Source organism: Mesoplodon densirostris, chromosome 2 (genome assembly GCF_025265405.1).
Source record: "Mesoplodon densirostris isolate mMesDen1 chromosome 2, mMesDen1 primary haplotype, whole genome shotgun sequence".
In the NCBI taxonomy this organism is placed as follows: domain Eukaryota; kingdom Metazoa; phylum Chordata; class Mammalia; order Artiodactyla; family Ziphiidae; genus Mesoplodon; species Mesoplodon densirostris.
Window position 1 is genome coordinate 177,498,211 of NC_082662.1, and position 19,402 is coordinate 177,517,612.

Sequence of the window (19,402 nt, forward strand, 5' to 3'; positions counted from 1 at the left end):
AAAGCTGAGAAATTAGTATCTAATTTCTGAGTAAAAATAACATGTTAAGTTTTGAAACTCACATTTAATTATTCTGTTGAATTTTTGAAAATACAAATATTAAAATCTGCAAAATAAAATTAATATATGACTACCTAGTTTTAAAAAACGTTGGGGCTTCCCTGGTGGTGCAGTGGTTAAGAATCCGCCTGCCAATGCAGGGGACACCCTGGTCCGGGAAGATCCCACATGCCGTGGAGCAACTAAGCCCATGCACCACAACTACTGAGCCTGCACTCTAGAGCCCGCGAGCCACAACTACTGAAGCCTGCGCACCTAAAGCCCGTGCTCCACAACAAGAGAAGCCACTGCAATGAGAAGCCCACACACCGCAATGAAGTGTAGCCCCCGCTCGCTGCAACTAGAGAAAGCCCGCGTGCAGCAACGCAGCCAAAAATAAATAAATTAAATAAATAAATTTATAAAAAAATAAAAATATTAAAGGCATCAAATGGGGTTACTTTTTATTCACTCCACTTCCCTTTATGTATTGACCTTAAATGGTCCAGAATTTTTTCCTTTCCAACATTTTTCCAATCATTTATGAGCTACTTGTTTTTAAATTGAGCAAATATGATTTATTAATTGATTTTTACATTGATACTTATATTTTGCATTTATTTAATTTGAAAGTCTAGGAAATTGACCTGAGGAATTGTATGTAGATCAAAACTTATTTTAAATGCACATGGTTAATTACTTATACACCTATGATGAATTCCTTTATAAAGCAAATATTCACCCTTTATTTTATCTTTTGTGTAAATATAAAGTTTGCTTAAAGCAAGATTTGCTCTGATGAAAGGTCATTGGGAATACTTTTACACTTTGAAATTTAGCATCTATTTCTTTATGGTGAAAGTAACTTCAACTTTAGATTGAGATAAATAAAATAGCCTGGATCAATTCCTCTTCTGATTTACTGTGATTCCCTTGGGTAAGTCATTGAGCTTACATATTTCTTAATTTTAATTATAGAGTAAGGATAATAACAGTCCTTTCTTATATATAACATTTTTACAAAGTACTTATGTGAAATACAGAAAGATTGTTAAACTGGGCATAAAACATTTCAAGATGATGTTGATGATGATGCTTTATATTGAGGAGTATATTTTACTTTTCAGAGTATTGTCATATGCACAACTCTCTTCATTGTTTTATTAGCTCTCTGAAGCATACATAGATGGTGTTATAACCCCATTTTATAGAGAACTTGACTTTTCTGAAGTCACACACTCTATTCCACTCAACCAAAAGTCAATTAAAGAAACCAATGTATTAAGCATTTATTACATATTTGATAACACATTAAACCTGTTGGGGGATCCTATAGACATTACCCATGAGTATTGGTGTCTTTACTGACATTTAGGAATAAATAGGAAGTTATTGCAAAAGTTCATAGAATAAAAGCTCACATATTACTTTATTCACTGTGTACTATGGGGGAGAAAATTAATACTTATTTTAAACACCCACTATGTGCTGGGTTCTCCGTCTTGTGTAAGCCTCCCCATACTGTAAGAGCAGAGGGATTTATTTTATTTTATAGATGAGGAAGAACCCAAGAGTCTCAACGACTTCACCTAGCCAGTAAGTGCCAGAACCTGTGTCCAAACCCAGATCTTTCTGATTCTAAAACCCATGATTTAGCAGCCATGCCAACCTGAACTTCCTGGATTTACACTTGTAGTTTAATGAAATAAATGCCAAGTTTTAGAAGGGCTTCTTGAGATAGTTTTAGAACTGACTTTTTGTTTCATAGAAAAGGTAGTGAATGAGGAATATCTTTACATCCTGGTCATCTGCTCCACAGAATATCCAGAACCCGAAAGAATCTTAAAGACCACATAGCTCAGTGCTCTTATTCTTCTGTTTTCATATAGAATAACAGGGTGGCTTTGGTTAATAAAACTCTGCCCTGAATCTCAAGTCATTCATTTATCCATTCATTCTGAAAATAGTTATGAGGACCTACTGTGTGTTAGACACTAGGTATACAGTAGTGAATAAGATAGACATCATCACTGTTCTCATGGTACAACCTAATAGAGATAATAGACCTTAATCAGTAAGCACATCCATAAATGTACAATTATATACTGACCCATAAATTATTTATGATTATTATTATTTATAAATGCTCAAGAGATGTTACTGTATATTGTGCTAAGTACCTTAAAGGAGAACTTTAAAAAGAATTTGAAGTAGACATGGAGATGGAGAAGACTTTTTAGGACAACAAGCTTGAGATGAAATCTCTAGGAACTAAGGGATGGCAAGAGGAGCATTTCAAGCAGAGAGAATACCACTTTCTGTAATCAGGGAATTAAACAAAGGTTAAAACAAGTGACAATGTGAGGGAAGAGATGAGAGGAAAGTGATGAGACTGGAGAAATGTGGGCAGGGACCAGATGATGCTGAGCCTTGCAGGATGTATTAGGATTCTTTCTCCTAAGAGTAGTGGAAAGCCACTTAAGACTTCGGTTTGCTTTTGTTTGTGTGTTTTCTTGAGGGTAAGGGTATGAATAACTACAAATTCAGAATTGAACTTTGAAATGATCACTCTAGGCCTGCAGTATGATAAATGGATTAAAGTTAGTAGGTACAAGGAAAGTTGCAACTTTCCAGGTAAAACTTGATAGCTTGGACTCAGGTGGTGCCAGAGATGTTGAGAAGTGAGTGGATTTAAGAGATGCTTATGGACTTGCTGATGGTTTGAATATGAGAGAGAAAGGTGCCCAAGCTGAGTTTTAGTTGTCCATTAGAAGGTTGATGCTGCCACTAGATGAAGATTTGGTTTGTAGCAAAAAGAAGAATATATGAGGTGTTTATATATCCATTAAGAAATATAGTAAGCCCATTACATGTTAACACATATAGCATATTTTTTGAAAAATGACTACCTTTTCCTCTAAAAAATTAGTGAAAACATGTCATCATTTTAGCAAATCACTTTAATGTCTGGCATAACAGAAGCTAGATTCTCGTAGCTGCTTCTGCTTTCAATTTGAAGCATATGAAGAAAATCCAGCCTCACACAGATGTGTAGTTGGAAAAGGAAGAAGTATTTTAATAGCCTTTTCAACTCATTGTGGATATTCTTTGATACTGCACCAAAACACAGAGGGTTTTTTTCGGGTTTTTTTTTTTTTCCTCAAAGGTTAATTATAATCTGAAAACATATCAGTGAGCTTTTTTTTCCTCAATGACATTAAAATCTATTGGTCTTGAATTCTGAATGGATCACTTGCACATCATGATTTAGTAAATCATATGTTGATCATTTGGAAGAATTCACATGCATTAATATCACCACAGCAGACTTCAAGTCTGCTGGAAACTGTCAAGTTCATGGTGGCAGTTACAAGTTTTCTAAAAGCCTGACTGGTTTTTGCTAGAAAGCTTAAAGTTTATCATGAGTCACAAGTAGTTGTTTTCCATAACTTTAGAGGCTCAAATTGTTTCATTTTCAAGAAAATGTCTTCCAAATAGTCAAGTATAGATAACCGTAGTTTATTAGTCATTCTTTCAAGTTAAAAATAAGTGCTCCATGGAAACAGTGGCTTTGTTCTGTTTGCATCTCACACAATCTCACAAGTGCTTTTCTTGAGACAATTGTTGTACTTCACTATGCATCTGAAATACTTTATGTGTACAGCCCATTTCACCACGAATAATTTTCTTAAGTATACTCCAGAGTTGAGACTTAATTAAAAAAATGTTTACTGCTATGTCAAGAATATTTTTAAGTGAAACTGGCTTTTTTGTTTTCCCCCTGCAAGTTCATGGCAGTGAGGAATACAGTGACTACTAGTTCAGTATTCCAGGGATGTCCTCACTCCCGCCCAGGGCTGCATAGAATACACTTTGAAGACAACACTTTGAGAACCACAGGCAGAGATAGAACCAAGAATACCAAAATTCACGTATCATCCTAGGTACTGAAGGTCATGTGGAACTCCCTGTCAGCGTCTTCTACACTGACACATGTGCCTTAGTCTTTTGGCATCCTCAGTTGTAGTTGCTACCAAGATCTAGTTCTTACCTAGCATATGGCTTCTTCTTAATACGCTATCCTCTCACCTTAATTTTTATTCCCATGTCTTGATCCATGAAACCCTATTATAGAATATTGAGTTAGGAGTTTAACAGACATTTCTCCTTCCTCATTCCTCAACACCCCCCCCTTTCTGTTATATACTTCTTCATACTTACAAGTCTCTTCAATAAAACAGTTACGGTTCACAAGGAAGATGTTCAGTGTAGAAGATTATATTCCATTTCCAAAGTTAATTTGAATTTTCAGCAATAATCTGTAAACTAGTGGTGTCCGATAGAACTTTTCACAGTAATGGAAATGTTCTGTATCTGCACTGCTGGTGATGGTAGCTGCTAACCATGTATGTCTAGGGCACTTGAAATGTGGCTAATGCAACTGAGGAACTTAATTTTTAATATTCATTTAAATAGCCATAGATGACTAGTAGCTACCATATTAGAGAGCACAAGTTTAGACCATTATGTGTACAGGACACACTAAGTTAATATAAAATTATGCTTCTGAGCCAAAAAATAGAAACTCTATAAAAAATAGAAACTCTAGGGCTTCCCTGGTGGCACAGTGGTTGAGAGTCCGCCTGCCGATGCAGGGGACACGGGTTCATGCCCCGGTCCGGGAAGATCCCACATGCCGTGGAGCGACTGGGCCCGTGAGCCATGGCCGCTGAGCCTGCGCGTCCGGAGCCTGTGCTCCACAACTGGGGAGGCCACAACAGTGAGAGGCCCGTGTACCGCAAAAAAATAAATAATAATATTAGTATCATTCCCTATGATTGTGGGCTTTTACTGGCTTATTTCCCACAATGTCTCTCTGGATTTCCTTGATGTTTACAGTTAGTTTTAAGCAGAATACTGGCCAGATGGCTGGGCATATAGCTAATGATAACTCCTGTTGAAAAGGTATCACCAGATAGACTATTAAAAGTCCAAGTTGCATCTGGAACAGTATGGGGTGGGCCAGGCAGGGTGAGGCACAGTGCAAGAATGGAACGCTTTAACTGTGCCATGACTTACATATCTCCAGTGTTGTTGTTGAATTTGTTCTCAGCCAGAATCCAGAATCCCATGGAAGGAATGGGATCAAGGTACCTTCAGCTGATACTTTAGAATTCACATCAAGGGCCTTGTGTGATTGTTGCTCGGGACATAGCCAGAGGATATAATATTCTTGTATTTTTAATGTTTTTTAAAACTCCAACAATCAAAAGGTCATCATCTATTGTAATGATGCTGTAATTAAGTTGTGGTAAATGATAGCATTTGTAGATTTTATAACCAGAATTGATTCATAAAATGAATACAGTCCCAGCAGTTTATGTTAACATAATTAAATGGAAATGTAATTCTAACTGAGTTTGCTTATTAAACTGAAAATTACTGGGTTATGAGCCCTCTTACATTTCTGTCAAAATTGGTGTAAGTCTAGGATTACATGAAATATCCATTAAAATACGGCATATTTTAAGGCTCTGTTGCTGGTGGCATGTATATTTCTTACAGCACATGCAGATTGATCACGTGAGAGCATGTGCTTTTAGTGAGTTTCCTGCTAACTCCTTTTCTCTTTCCTCTGCAGCCATTGGTTTAGCCCTGGGGCTAGAACAGAGCATGGCCAGGTAAGGAACATTCTAATCCAAAAGGAAGTTACTCAGTCTTTCAAATATTTAGCTATCTCCCTTCAAGGTAGTAGATCAGTTTTATGAGAAAGGATAAAATCCCAGGTTATTTTAAAAGGAGCTCATTGTGCCGGTGCTGATACACTGACCAAGTGACTGATCCTCAGCTAGCATCAGAGTTCTCCCTTACTGCCCCCTTCCTCAGTCACACGTGTCACCTCCATGGAAAGGCTTTAGAATTCACTAGTTTGTAGGACTTCACCATTCACGTTTTTCACAAAGTGAAGGTACCAAAATAGTACATACGCTTGAAAAAATTGCTTTGTATTAAACAAGATCAGCCAGCCAGAGAATATTTTTATTTTTGAAGTTTAGAACGTGATAATGGTTTCTTACAAGTTTATGTTATATTTCTAAGTGAGTTTTTTAAAATTTTTTATTAGTTTCATGGCAGCACAATGATTAGTTGACTTAGCAAGAACTTGACATTCATTTTGGTTAACTTACATATAAAATAAGTAGTCTATCTTCTTTGTCTGTTGAATGTGTTAGTTCTCTCTCTGCAGTGTGATAAGGTAATTTAGGGCTTAAAATTTTGATAAGTTTTAAAGCATATGGCTTTGCATCCTTGTTAAGCCTTTTTTTTTTCATTGTGGATTATAAGAGTTATTTTTTAAGTGGGTCAATAGTATGATACGTAAGAAATCCCTTTAAATATATGCAAATGAAAAGCCTCAAATCCACAGGGATCATTTCTTCTGAGGGGTAGGTAGGTAGGTAGGTAGGTCGGTAAAGAGGAGATTGTGCTTAGTAATTGGTAAATGTCTTATTTCTTAAGCTGGGCAGCAGGTGCAGAGTTGGTTGCACATACCATAGTTCCCTTTTCTTATAACAGGAAAGTGCCAAATACTTCATTATAAGGTATACTATATTTCTTAACACACATGAATCTAAGTAAAGAAAAATATGTGAATTCAGTTTAATGATTTTTTGTAAACTTGGCCTTTTTCCATGAGAGCAACTTGCACCTTTAAATATATTTCTCCGTTAATAATAGAATATTTACCGTTATTTCTAAAATTTTGGAAATTAATTAGGCTACGTTGCATCTGCAGTGTGTTTGTTCAGAATGTAAAACTTAGACTTTCTGCTTTCCCAAATGGTTCATACCCTCTATGTAAAATGATTACATTAAGATTCTGCTTCTAGTAGTAAGTCGCATTAGGATATAGTTTATCCCCAAATACGATTTTGTAAAGATCATTTTCCACCTTCTAGAATTTGAGAAATACTAAAGTCATGTTATAAATCTGTGCTTTAGATTATAGTGTAACTGGTTGCTTCCAGCCAAATTTTTTTTCTGTAATTAAAAATTAACAAATAGCTAAGAACATATAGAGAAGAAAGTTGACCAATCTTTTTTTTTTTAATTTTTAAATATTTTAGACAAATTTTTGAATCACCCTTTGGCTTAAACTCTGATGTACCATTTCAGATTTTTATCTTGACTAGATAGGTTATTAGTTAATGAACACAGTTGATTCTTGTTATTTGTAATAGCTATGTTCTATGAGGTTGATAAGAATACTAACGTAGCAAATACTGAAAAATCGCTCCCAGGAAAAATACAAGGTTAGGCTCCTGAGAATATCTGGTCACAACATTTTCATTAACTAATTAATACATATCCTTATTTGATGTGTGTTTCTGTTTAAAGACACCTTATTTAATACATATTATTGATTCATTAACACTGAACTCATGGCCTGCAGCACTATAACTTATTCCTGAAGGGAGCTTGTCTAATGCACATATTTTCTCTATAAAGCCCATCACAACCTTCGTGCTCTGGGGAACACTAGATAGCAGTTCAGCACGATACTTACTTAGGAGGCTATTTTAAACAATGAAGATAAAAACAAGAAAAAAATGCAAAAAAACATAGCACTGAATGGACCTCGAAAAAGACACATGTTTACAGTATGAAAGCTGAAACAAGAAGACAGACATCACCTTGTCAGAGCTCAGCTGAGAACATGCGCTACAGGGGACTCAAATTTCTGTCACTCTGTGCCTGTCTGCCAATGACTGCTAAAGCACCAGAAGTATTGATTTTGGTGTTACAAATAAATTTTAGCAAATAGGTGAATTTGCAAGTACAGAATCCATGAATAATGAGTAACAGTTGCACATATACGTGTGTATACAAATACACATACAAACTACTCATGTTTTGAGGGACAAAAATTTCTTATTCAACTTAGACCTAACTTTAGCACAGTAAAGTATTGGCTAAACCTAGGTCCAAGTGATAAAATGCAAGACCATGAAAAAGTATAACATCCTTCAATATATTGTTGAATGAATGACTATTAGCATGCATGAACACCTTTTATTTTTCCCATACCAACTTACCAACATAAAGAAATGATAATATTAACCCCACTTTTGAAATCCCACCCCTCACTGCTTTCCCCACCTTATGATTCCCCTTTCTCTTCTTTAGTGCAAAGTCCCATTTCCGTTTACATCATGCATACTCAGTGTTTTCTTTATCACACATTTAGTAAATCACTGTTGTCCATCAGCCGTTATCTCTCAGGTACTCTTTATTTTTACAAAAAGAGGTATTTATATAGACAACATAGCTTTTCCTTTGAGGTGGGTAAAATCTGGGGCAGGAAAGCAGTATCTACATGATGTTGGTAAATGTTTGAGAAAACCACAGAGAGGGCACCACAGAGGCCACAAAAGAGAAGAGTGAAAGGTGGTTCAGTAGTAGAAGTAAGGAGACAGAAGCAGCTGCAGGAAGCCTCATTTTGTGTGTGTGTGTCTTTTTTAATTCTGAGGATTTTCCTCCTTGAATATCTAATGGTGTGATATTTTTTACTGAGTTTACTAGTATTTTAAGGAGCCATAGGTCATTGTTTAGAGACTACTTAGTTCTCCTTTTAAGGTGAGGACCCTATGAAAGGCCAAGTGTGGAGAGACTTGAAATTCTTTTGTAGACATTTGAGGAGTTACCTGAAAAGTGGCTGCTAACCAGAAACAGTCTTGAGCTTGAATGCCTTCTGAATATCAGGCGGTAAAGAAAGGATTGCCGTGGAAAGTGGAATAAGAATTCTGCTCTTTGCTTTTTCCTCTTGTGCTAGGAACGTGACACGCACAAAATAATCTTTTTAAAATATCATGAATAGCCACAGAAATTCTCAGCTCCCTTTCTGTCACAGGAGCAACCATGATCCACGTGGAACATTTCTCTTCCTGGTTTCGTTCAGCAGATTTTAAAATTGCGTAACTTTTGTAAACCTCACATTGTACTAGGTTTTGTGTTTATGAATGTTCATGTCATTCTTATATGAGTCATTTTAATATACATCTGCAGGTCACTCACTAATAAGGGAATTGTCTCTCCGTTTGGCCTAAGTCCAGCAATCTGAGAGTCAGAAGGTAAGAAGCACTTCGCACCATATTCAGAAGTTCTGTCATTAATCGGAGTTGATGGTGTTGAGTCAGAGCCCTGAAAACTGACCTCACTTGTGACACTGATAGGAGTCCAAGGAAACAGGAAAAGTTAGCCGTAAGAGAAGTGAAGAATCTTTCAAAACCTGATGAGCTACTCTTGCATATCAGAGCAGAGCTCCAGGACTCTTGTGTCTTTTATCATGAATTCCTGATCTGATGCCCCTCCTCCCCCCTGCCACCTTTTTTTTGTTCCTTGGGGCAGAGCAGACACGTGTTGGGAATCTTTCAAATACAAATGTATGTTTTCTATTCAAATAACACTCTGGATTAATTTTTTCATCTTCGCCCCTTAGAAGATCTAGGTTCCCATATTAACCTGTTAAATTCATGACCCAGAGATCTGAGTCTGTATTTTTCTCTCTGAGCTTGATTTTAAATTTGCAAAGATACACCCAGACTTTTAATTTTATTGATAAAATGAGATAATTTTATGATGACTTTTTAATATAGATGCATTATATTAAATAATTCCAATATTTGTCTCTTTTTATATACAAAGTCCATCAAAACTATAAATTTGAGGGAGAAAAGAAATTCTCATGTGAATCTAATAGAAGGAGCTCTAACCTCGGAGTTCAGAGAAGTTGCTATCTCATTTTAGTTCATCCAGGTGGTGGCCTCTCTGAGAACTATCCATACCTAGTAGGTATAGCCTAATATTTATTTTGGTTATTATAGTTGCATTTTGAAAAAAACTAAACTGTAGAATTCTTTTCTTATTTCAGAACATATGTTTGGGATTTTTTTGAGTTCTTTGTTTAAACTGTTTTAACACAAATATCAGGAATAGTGTTCACATATCCGTCTTATCTAACAATTAGAAAAGTTAGTTAACTACTACTATTAATTGAAGGTGGAGGTAGAGATTTTATCATGTCACCTCTAGCTATCTGTGTCACAAATGTTGGTTTGTATATTTTTTTTACAAAGACACTAGCATTAGAAATGCCAAAGTAATTAATTTTTTTTCAGAAACAATTTAGCTTTCATGGTACGAAGTGTTTCTACATTGAAACACTTTCAGATTAATGGACTTAAAGATAAATTGTTGCTATTTTCTATAAGTAGTAATAATTAGGTATGGCTTCATCTACATATCAGATACTAGATCTCATTCCCTATTTCTTTATCTCATTCATTCATTCACTCATTCATTCAACAAATATTTATTGAACACTAAAAATGTTCCAGACACTGTGCTGGGCCTTGGAGGTGCAGGCAGATTGAATAACTAAAAAAAGGGCCAAAGGTGAGCAAGAATATGGTACATGCTCCAAACTGAAAAGTTCAGAATGGCTGGGATATATCATTTAGAAATAAGGAGCTTAGGTTGGGGGGTAGGAGGAAGCATAATAAATTATGAGTTTAGAAATATAATCAAATTATGAAGGGCCATGAGAGTCTTGTACAAGATTTGGGGGTTTATCTGAAGAGAATAATGTAATCAGATCTAGTTTTAGAATTATTGGCTGCAGTGTGGAGAATGGATTAAATGGGAGTGAGGCTGGAGGCAGGGAGGCCTTTGGAGAGGCTGTTGTAGGTGAAAGAAAATGATGGCCTGGACTGGGATGTTGGTAGTGGGGATGGAAAGAAGCAGATATTTAAGAGAAATATAAAGTAGTCTTATTTAGTTAAGACATTCCTGAAATAATGATCTAACAATGTTCTTTGTGATCTAATTAAGTTATTTTCCTTCTCAAGGATGGCCAAATGTGGCTAGTAATTGACTCTAAATGATGTTATTCAATAGTTCAAAGCAGTTATTTCGTTAGAAGTTACTGATATTGGTCAGACAATAACCACTGACAACCAGGCTCATTAATTACAATTGTAGCATTTGAACCATTTACTCGGCACTTTTTATACTCTGGTCATAGTGCTAAGTGTTTGACATGATTTATCTTATTTAACACTCACAGCACCCTTATAGGTAGATATTATTGTTATCTCAATTTTCCAGGTGGAAACTGAGACTTAGAGACGTTACACAGCTTATAAATGGTAGACCTGTTTTTAAAACCTAGTGACTTGTTAGTGACTGGTATAGCTGGGATTCGAACTCAGATCTTTCCTGCACTATTACTTCTAAGATTTCTATTTTTATTAAGGTTAATTTCTAATATGCTGTACAACTTCTTATTAGCCCAGTCTTGCATATAATCACATTTCTGCATAAGTAAGATAAGCTACAGTTTGAGTGTACACACAGCAAAAAGTATTGACTACTTGGGTTTTTTTCTTTCCAATTAGTTAGGGTAAAGCAAGTGTGAAGGGAAGTGTATGGTGACGCATTTTGAGGAGGCAGTCAAATCTGTATTTTTTTCTAATTATGTATTTCCAAGCCAATAATTTCTTTGAAAAAGAATGTTTTAAATGTTTCTTTACCATGTTAGGCCAGTAAATACAGAGAAAGTAAGATTAGATCTTTTATGTCATTGTAGGTGACAAAAGCCTCGAAAAATTCGTAGCTGAATGCACTGGTAGAAGCATTGGTAAGAGAGGTTGCATTACTTTAACCAGGACCACTCCAGAGAACCAGAACTAGAAGTGAGTCCTAGACCTCCAGCTCTAGGCTGTATATTAAGTGACTATAAGAGCAGTGTAAGCTGTCAGGCAAGCACTGGCAACTCTTAGCAACATTTTTATAAGGGTGTCAGTGGCATCTCTAGCAAAAGTAGTTGTCTTCGTTTTAAGAAAAACCAGTAAAAAAAACAGAAAGAAAAAAAAGTAATGCAAGTGAACAAATAGTGTCCCTCTGAATGAGAAGAATACTTTTCAACTTACAAAATAATATAATGGAAATATTTTTGTTTCTACAACTTTGTTTTAACACTTTGGACAGCATCAGCTTCTGAGAGATAACCGAGCTGAAAGAGGACACAAGAAAAACTGTTCTGTGAAAACAGCCAGCAGGTAAGCAATTTAAAATCACTTTTTATTCTGATCACTAAATCATGTGATTTTTTTTTCCATACCAGTATGAATACGGTGAGTTATAGTTGGGTTGCCTTTGGCTCTAAAGTGCCAGCTGAAAATATTTTATGTATTGTTTATTAGAATCTATTTCATGATTACTAGTAATGAATAGAAAGATACCATTCTATTTGTATTTTTTAAAGCTGATGAAAAATAAAGAGTACATTTTTTTAACATCTTTATTGGAGTATAATCGCTTTACAATGGTATGTTAGTTTCTGCTGTATAACAAAGTGAATCAGCTATACATATACATACATCCCCATATCCCCTCCCTCTTGTGTCTCCCTCCCACCCTCCCTATCCTACCGCTCTAAGTGAACACAAAACACTGAGCTGATCTCCCTGTGCTGTGTGGCTGCTTCCCACTAGCTATCTGTTTTACATTTGGTAGTGTATATATGTCCATGCCACTCTCTCACTTCGTCCCAGCTTACCCTTCCCCCTCCCTGTATCCTCAAGTCCATTCTCTATGTAAGAGTGCATTTTTAGAAGAAAAGAAAATCTCTGCCACCCATAACTAATGAATTTTAGATCAAGATTTAGAATAATTTGTTTATTTTTTAATTATAAAAAAAGAGAATTAGGGCTTCCCTGGTGGCACAGTGGTTGAGTGTCTGCCTGCTGATGCAGGGGACACGGGTTCATGCCCCAGTCCGGGAAGATCCCGCATGCCGTGGAGCAGCTAGGCCCGTGAGCCATGGCCACTGGGCCTGCACATCCGGAGCCTGTGCTCCGCAACGGGAGAGGCCACAACAGTGAGAGGCCCACGTACCGCAAAAAAAAAAAAAAAAGAGAGAGAGAATTAATCTTTTCCCCAAAACTTAAATGGTACTTAGGCTTTATGAGAGAGCAACATGTATATTTATCTCTAATAATATATAAATAAGTATCTAGAAAATATACTCTTTTTTTAAAGTGCTTCTATGTTCTTACTCATTTTATATTGCTGAGTCGATGTTATATTTTTTCTTTAATAAAAAAAATTTGCCCCAGTTTATTGTTTTAGACAGTGTATTTCCAAATTTTGCACGTGGTATTTCTGAAGACCTCATTTTTACTTAGGTGAAAATGACTATCAGAATATTGTTCAGAACTACTGCCCTGTGATTTACACTTGCTCAATTTTTAACAAGATAGCCGACCTCGGCAGCTACCTTTGCATCTCCTGGCCTCCCGTAGTTAGTGTGCTAGCCACTGTGTTTAACACTCCCAAGCAAGCAATGTAGCTTCCAAGTACCATGTTGTACAGACTAACCCCAACTGAGAACCCACTAGGTATCTGCAGAAGCTAACATAAATCCCATCTAGCATGTCTAATTTAGACAATCAAAAATTGTCAAACATAATAAGTTGACCATCAGTGATAGTCAACATAAAACTAATATAGTTACCCCTAAGGATGTCAGATCCTGAAACTATGAAGTATGGCTTATATAAATTTTATACAGGTTATAAATAATTATGAATGACATGTTTATAGAAATAAAATAAGCAGGCAACAGATCGCTATTAGAATTGTTCAAGCAGAATTGAATCAAAAGCATATAATTGTTAAAAATGAGAAGTGTGATTGTGAAATGGAGGTACAGCTGAAGAAGTAGGCCAGAATACAGCATAAAAATACAAGGAGATGGAAAAATGAAAGAGTGGTTAAGAGACCCAGGAAAGATCTAAGATATATTTAAGCTTAGAGGCTTTGATGGAGGGTATAGAAAGGCTGAAAAAAAACATGATGCTGAAGAGATGTTGGCTAAGGATTCCCTAAATGGGTGAAAGTTATAAATCTATAGATACAGGTACAGAAAGCACAGTGAATACCAACTAGAATAAATAGAAAGAAATCCATACCTAGTAGTACACTGTAGTACACCAAAAACAAAGAGAAGATCTTAAAAGAATCCAGAGATAAAGGATGAATTACTACAAAGGAATGACATCTGTACATCATCAGATTTCTGAGTACTGACAGTGAAACCAGAAAACAGTGGACAAGTCTTCAGAGTACTGGGTGAAAATACATTGTCAGCATAGAACTATGTGCCTAGAAAAACATCTTTCATATATGAAGATGAAGTAAAAACAGTTTAAGATTTTCAAAAACTAAGAAAGTTTACTACCAACAGACCTTTGCTAGAAGACTTTTTAAAGGATGTATTTCAAGAAAAGGATCTCCCGAGGAAAGTCTTAAGATAAAAAAATGAATACTAAGCCAATAAACTGTTAAAGATTTCAGTAAGTTTAAACAACCATTGTTTATATAAGTTGATAGTTATAATATGTAATTCATAGGACTTTTCAAAAGACAATCTAAGATAGTGGAAAATAACAGCATGTTAAATTGGCAGTGTTGATGATTACAGTTCAAGTTCAATCTAAGGTCCTTGAATTGTTTGGGGTGTTTACTTCATTGGTCAGTTAAGAGATTGATACTTGATAAGACTGTATTAAGTATTCATGGTAAAATATCAAAATTAACTACTAAGTCAAAAGAAATAGAGTATGTTAATTCCAAGCCAGTTGGCGGGCGTGGGGTTGAATGGAATAAAATATTACCTAAAAAAATCCATTTAAAAAGTCAATAAAGGGGGGAAAAAGCATAGACAAAATGGGACACAGAAAAAAAAGTTAGATAATTGAATCAAGTCCATGTATCAGTAATTACAATAAATATTTATGGATTAAACTTGTCAGTTCAAAGCAAAACTAAGCAGATTTAGTTTTTCTTTTAAAATCCAACTATATGTTCTTTATAAGAGACATACCTGAAATAATGACAAAGAAAGGTGGAAAACTAAAGGATGGAACAGCATATACCAGATATACTATAAAAGAGACTCTCATACCAGACAAACTGACTTAAGAACAAAAGCCTTAACAAGCTTAAGAAACGCATAATTTAATGATAAAAGATTCAACTTACCAAAAAGTTAATAATTTTATTATTGTGTACATTCATTAAAATAGCCTCAGGAAAATATATAAAGCAAATATTAATAGCAGTGAATGGAGAAACTCACTAACCCACTATCATGGTGCTCCCACTTCAATACAGCATTGATATTATTGATAGTTTAAGCCATCAGAAAATTTGCACAACAGAAAATTAACAAACTTAATGATATTATATAAACCATTTCACCCAAACTATTAACAAAAACACATCCTTCTCAAAGACACATGTAATATTTACAAAAATTGACCACTTACCAGGCCAAAGCTACTATCAACAAATTTTGATGAATATGTATCATAAAGATCATATCCTTTAACTTGAATGTGATTAAGAGAAATCATTGACAAAAATAATTTTTTTAAAGTTTGGAGTTAAAAATACATTTTAAAATAACTCGTGTCCAAAAAATCATAGTGATAATATCTAAACTTGTGGGTTGCAGTTAGATGGTAATTAAGAAAACTTTACTACTTGAAAGTTGTATATTAGAAATTTGGTCCCAGTTGCTGTTGCAGTCAAGATTCTGAACTCTAAGATTACTGATTATAAACTATAAGAAGATGGCTTCTCTCCTCCAGGATCAACCCAGGGGGAATTTAGAAAGAGAAAATAAGCAGAAAACTACAAGAAGTCCCCAGTATTAAGGGAAGGGGCATGCTATTTTGAACTTGTGCTTATGAGATGGGGGCACACATGTATGCTTGTGTGCTTTGACCTGAAGCAAGAGGCAATTCAGCCTGGGTAAGGGAGAATGAGATGTGAGGAGAACCTTTGGAGTTCTTTTCTATACTAGCTTGTCACTGGCCATGGCCTTGGGACAAATGACATCTGCCCCTTACAGAAAGACTCAGATCTCTGGTCCAAGTGTTTTTAAGGATAAAGTCAGGGCAGCTCACAGTGCTGTATTTGTGAGGAGCTGGGAAAGCTTGATGGGACTAGATGACAAATTATCTGGTCTTCACTCTGCACCGTACAAACCACAGAGCTGGAGGATTACAGTTCTCATTTTCCTGAGAGTGAGGAATGGGAGCGTTTTTCAGACAGAGGAGTTATTTTATAGAGAGGGGTGTGATGATTGTGGTTTTCTGGTGCCCAGACCTCTATATTCATAAGTCAGGTTCATTCACCTCCAATTGCTGAACTGCTTTGGGCGGACAGAGAAGACTGGCCTTTCCCCATAGCATTGCCTGGTAGAATCAGATAATAAGACATTTGAGGAGAACAGCCTTTTCAAAAAAAAAAAAAAATATATATATATATAGGACTTCCATGGTGGTGCAGTGGTTAAGAATCCACCTACCAAAGCAGGGGACATGGGTTCAACCCCTGGTCCAGGAAGATCCCACATGCCACGGAGCAACTACCCACGTGCCACAACTACTGAAGCCCACACTCCTAGAGCCTGTGCTCCACAATAAGAGAAGCCCGTGCACTGCAACAAAGAGTAGCCCCCACTCACCACAACTAGAGAAAGCCTGTGTGCAGCAACGAAGACCCAACACAGCCATAAATAAATAAATAAATAAATAAATAATTTACTTTAAAAAGTATATATATATTGGATTACAGACTTCAACAGAAGCAGAAATGTTAGAACAAACAAGTCAAAAGAATTTGATTAGCATAATAAGTATTAACTAAAAGAAGTACAGGAAGATAACAATATAAAGCAAGAAATATAATACTACACATAATTAAGAACCAAATATTTAAGTCTTTTTCAATTTTTCTCAGTGGTTGTTTTTCATTGTATAGGTCTTACACATATTTTATCAGATTTATCCCTAAGCATTTCACCATATTTTTTGGTGTATGAAAATGTTGCTGAGAGAAATTAAAAATCTGTGTAACTGGAGAGATATACCTTGTTCATGGATCAGGAGACTCAATATTCTTAAGATGTCAGTTCTCCCAAAATTTAGCTCCAGATTCAGTACAATCCAAACAAAAATCCCATGAGACTATTTTGTAGAAATTGACAAACAAATGCTAAAATTCATATGAAAATGCAAAGGACTTAAATAGCCAAACTTTAACACTACCTGATTTCAGGACTTAATTTCAAAGCTGTAGTAATCAAGAAAGTGTGGTATTGGTGCAAAGATAGAAAAATAGATGAAAGAAATATACCCACATATATACAGAGAATTGATTTTTGACAAAGTACAAAGGTACCTCAGTGGAAAAAAAAATAGTATTTTCAACAAATGGTAGTGGAACAACTGAATATCCATTTTCAAAAAAAAAAAAATTAACTCATCTACACTTCATACCATACAGAAAAGTAATTTATAGTCACTGGAAGCAGATCAGCTGTTGCATGGGCATGGGATGACGGCCAGGGAGGTACTGGAGGGAAGGATTACAAAGAGGCATTAAGAAACTGTTGGGGTGATGAGTATCTGCATTATCTTGATTATGGTGATGGTTTCACACGTGTATACATATGTGAAAACTTATGACAAAACTTAAAGACATTCTCAGAGATGCAGAGTCTCACAAATATAACCACACCTGTTCTCTTTCTGTACACTTTAAAAGTGGTGAGGGAATTCCCTGTACACTTTAAAAGTGGTGAGGGAATTCCCTGGCCGTCCAGTGGTTAGGACTTACGCCAACTACACCTCAATAAAGATATATATATATATATATATATATATATATATATATATATATATATTTTTTTTTTTTTTTTAAGTAAACTCTTAAGTGGCTTTCTACTTCATTCCAAGTAAAAGCCAAAGTCTTTATCTTGGCCAACAAGGCCATATGTGTTCTGACCCTGGCCTTCTCTGTTTCCTCCTTGACGTCATCTTCCCCCACTTGAACTATGTTATTCACCTACTCCAGGTACAGTGGTTTCTTTCCCGTTTCTCCAACATACCAACCCCACCCGTGTCTGAAGTCTGTGCTCAATGTAAAAAAGGCCCACTCTCCACCAGCTCTGCTTTTTGTGTCTTCCTTCTTGTCTCTATTACCCCTTACTGTCTCTATTACCTTTAAGCTTCATGAGGGCAAAATCTTTGCTTTACTCACTGGTGTATCCCCAGTACCAAAAACAATGTCTGATACATAGGAGATATTTGCTACATAAAATATTTGTCAAACGAATTTGACATTGATTCTGTGGCAGTAGAGTGCACTGACTGAGTCCTTATCTTGGCCTCTGTGTACAGCCTCTGCGGTTAGAGTGCCTGACTTCTGATCCCAGTTTCACCACTTACTAGCTGGGTGACCCTGAGCAAAATATGTAACCTCTCTGTCCCTCAGTTTACTTATCTGTGAAATAAACAAAATAATTGTACTTATCTAAGAACATTGTTATAAGGAATGTATGAGTTCATGCCTATAAAGCACTTAAAATATAAGAGTTCTTACGGTAGCTGTTAGGAAAAGTCTGGTATTGTTATTTCCATCTGTGTGCTTCCTAAGCACTTGTTAAGTTTTATTTTTTGTCCTACTTTTCTTGTACATAATTTAAAATGTCAAATCATTCTATAAGACATAACAAAGTACAGCAGGCCCCAGCCTTATTTTTCCTCATTCTCTAATTTCACACTCCAAAAAAATCCACTTTCAACTCTTAGGTATTTCTTCCAGTATTGACCTAAATTACATGCTTATATTACTATTTCTTGAAGCTTTTAGTTAGTATTACCTATTGACTTCCTGCTGTGTGCCCTACACACACACACACACACACACACACACACACACACACACGCACACACACACCCATTATCTGCTTTTCTTCCCCTCTTTCTTCCTAATGGTTATATCATAATATTCAGACCAAGTAAATATTTATTGTGTGCATTAGTATGATCATATATGCAGATATTATTTATAGATGTATAACTTTTGTGTTGTTGTAGAGATAACTGTCTTGTTTTTCATTTGTTTTGTTTTCTATGTGCCTAGCCCAGTTCATCAGCCACCTCTACACAGAAGTGTAACTCCCCTCAATTCTCTGTCCTGGTGGCATCCTTCTTGGAGCCCTCCATTTTTCAGGTCTATTCTGGACTGTTTGCTGCCTGGACCAGCTGCACCTCTGCTATCCTAGGACCTCTCTTCACTTCTCATCCTGGGAGTTTCCTAATCTCTCTCCTATGTGGAATTTCCTTTTCCCTGGATCCCATGCCATTATTTTTCCTGAGCTTTCTGAGAAAGAGAACAGGTGTGGTTACATTTGTGAGACTCTGCATCTCTGAAAATGTCTTTATTC

The 19,402-nt window shown here is 35.9% G+C and overlaps 1 protein-coding gene across 4 annotated transcripts in view; it reads left to right on the top strand.

Moving 5' to 3' along the window:
* The window catches only part of GPATCH2 (G-patch domain containing 2), a 167,819-nt gene that overhangs the window by 109,019 nt on the left and 39,398 nt on the right, over positions 1–19,402 (top strand). For 3 of the 4 annotated variants that reach the window (XM_060091430.1, XM_060091432.1, XM_060091433.1), the window contains exons 7-8: positions 5,681–5,720; positions 12,088–12,158. In XM_060091430.1, the coding sequence (XP_059947413.1) occupies positions 5,681–5,720; positions 12,088–12,158 (111 nt within the window). Of the gene's footprint in view, positions 1–5,680; positions 5,721–12,087; positions 12,159–19,098; positions 19,277–19,402 lie in introns of those variants that run through there. The other variant, XM_060091431.1, reaches the window with a different exon arrangement.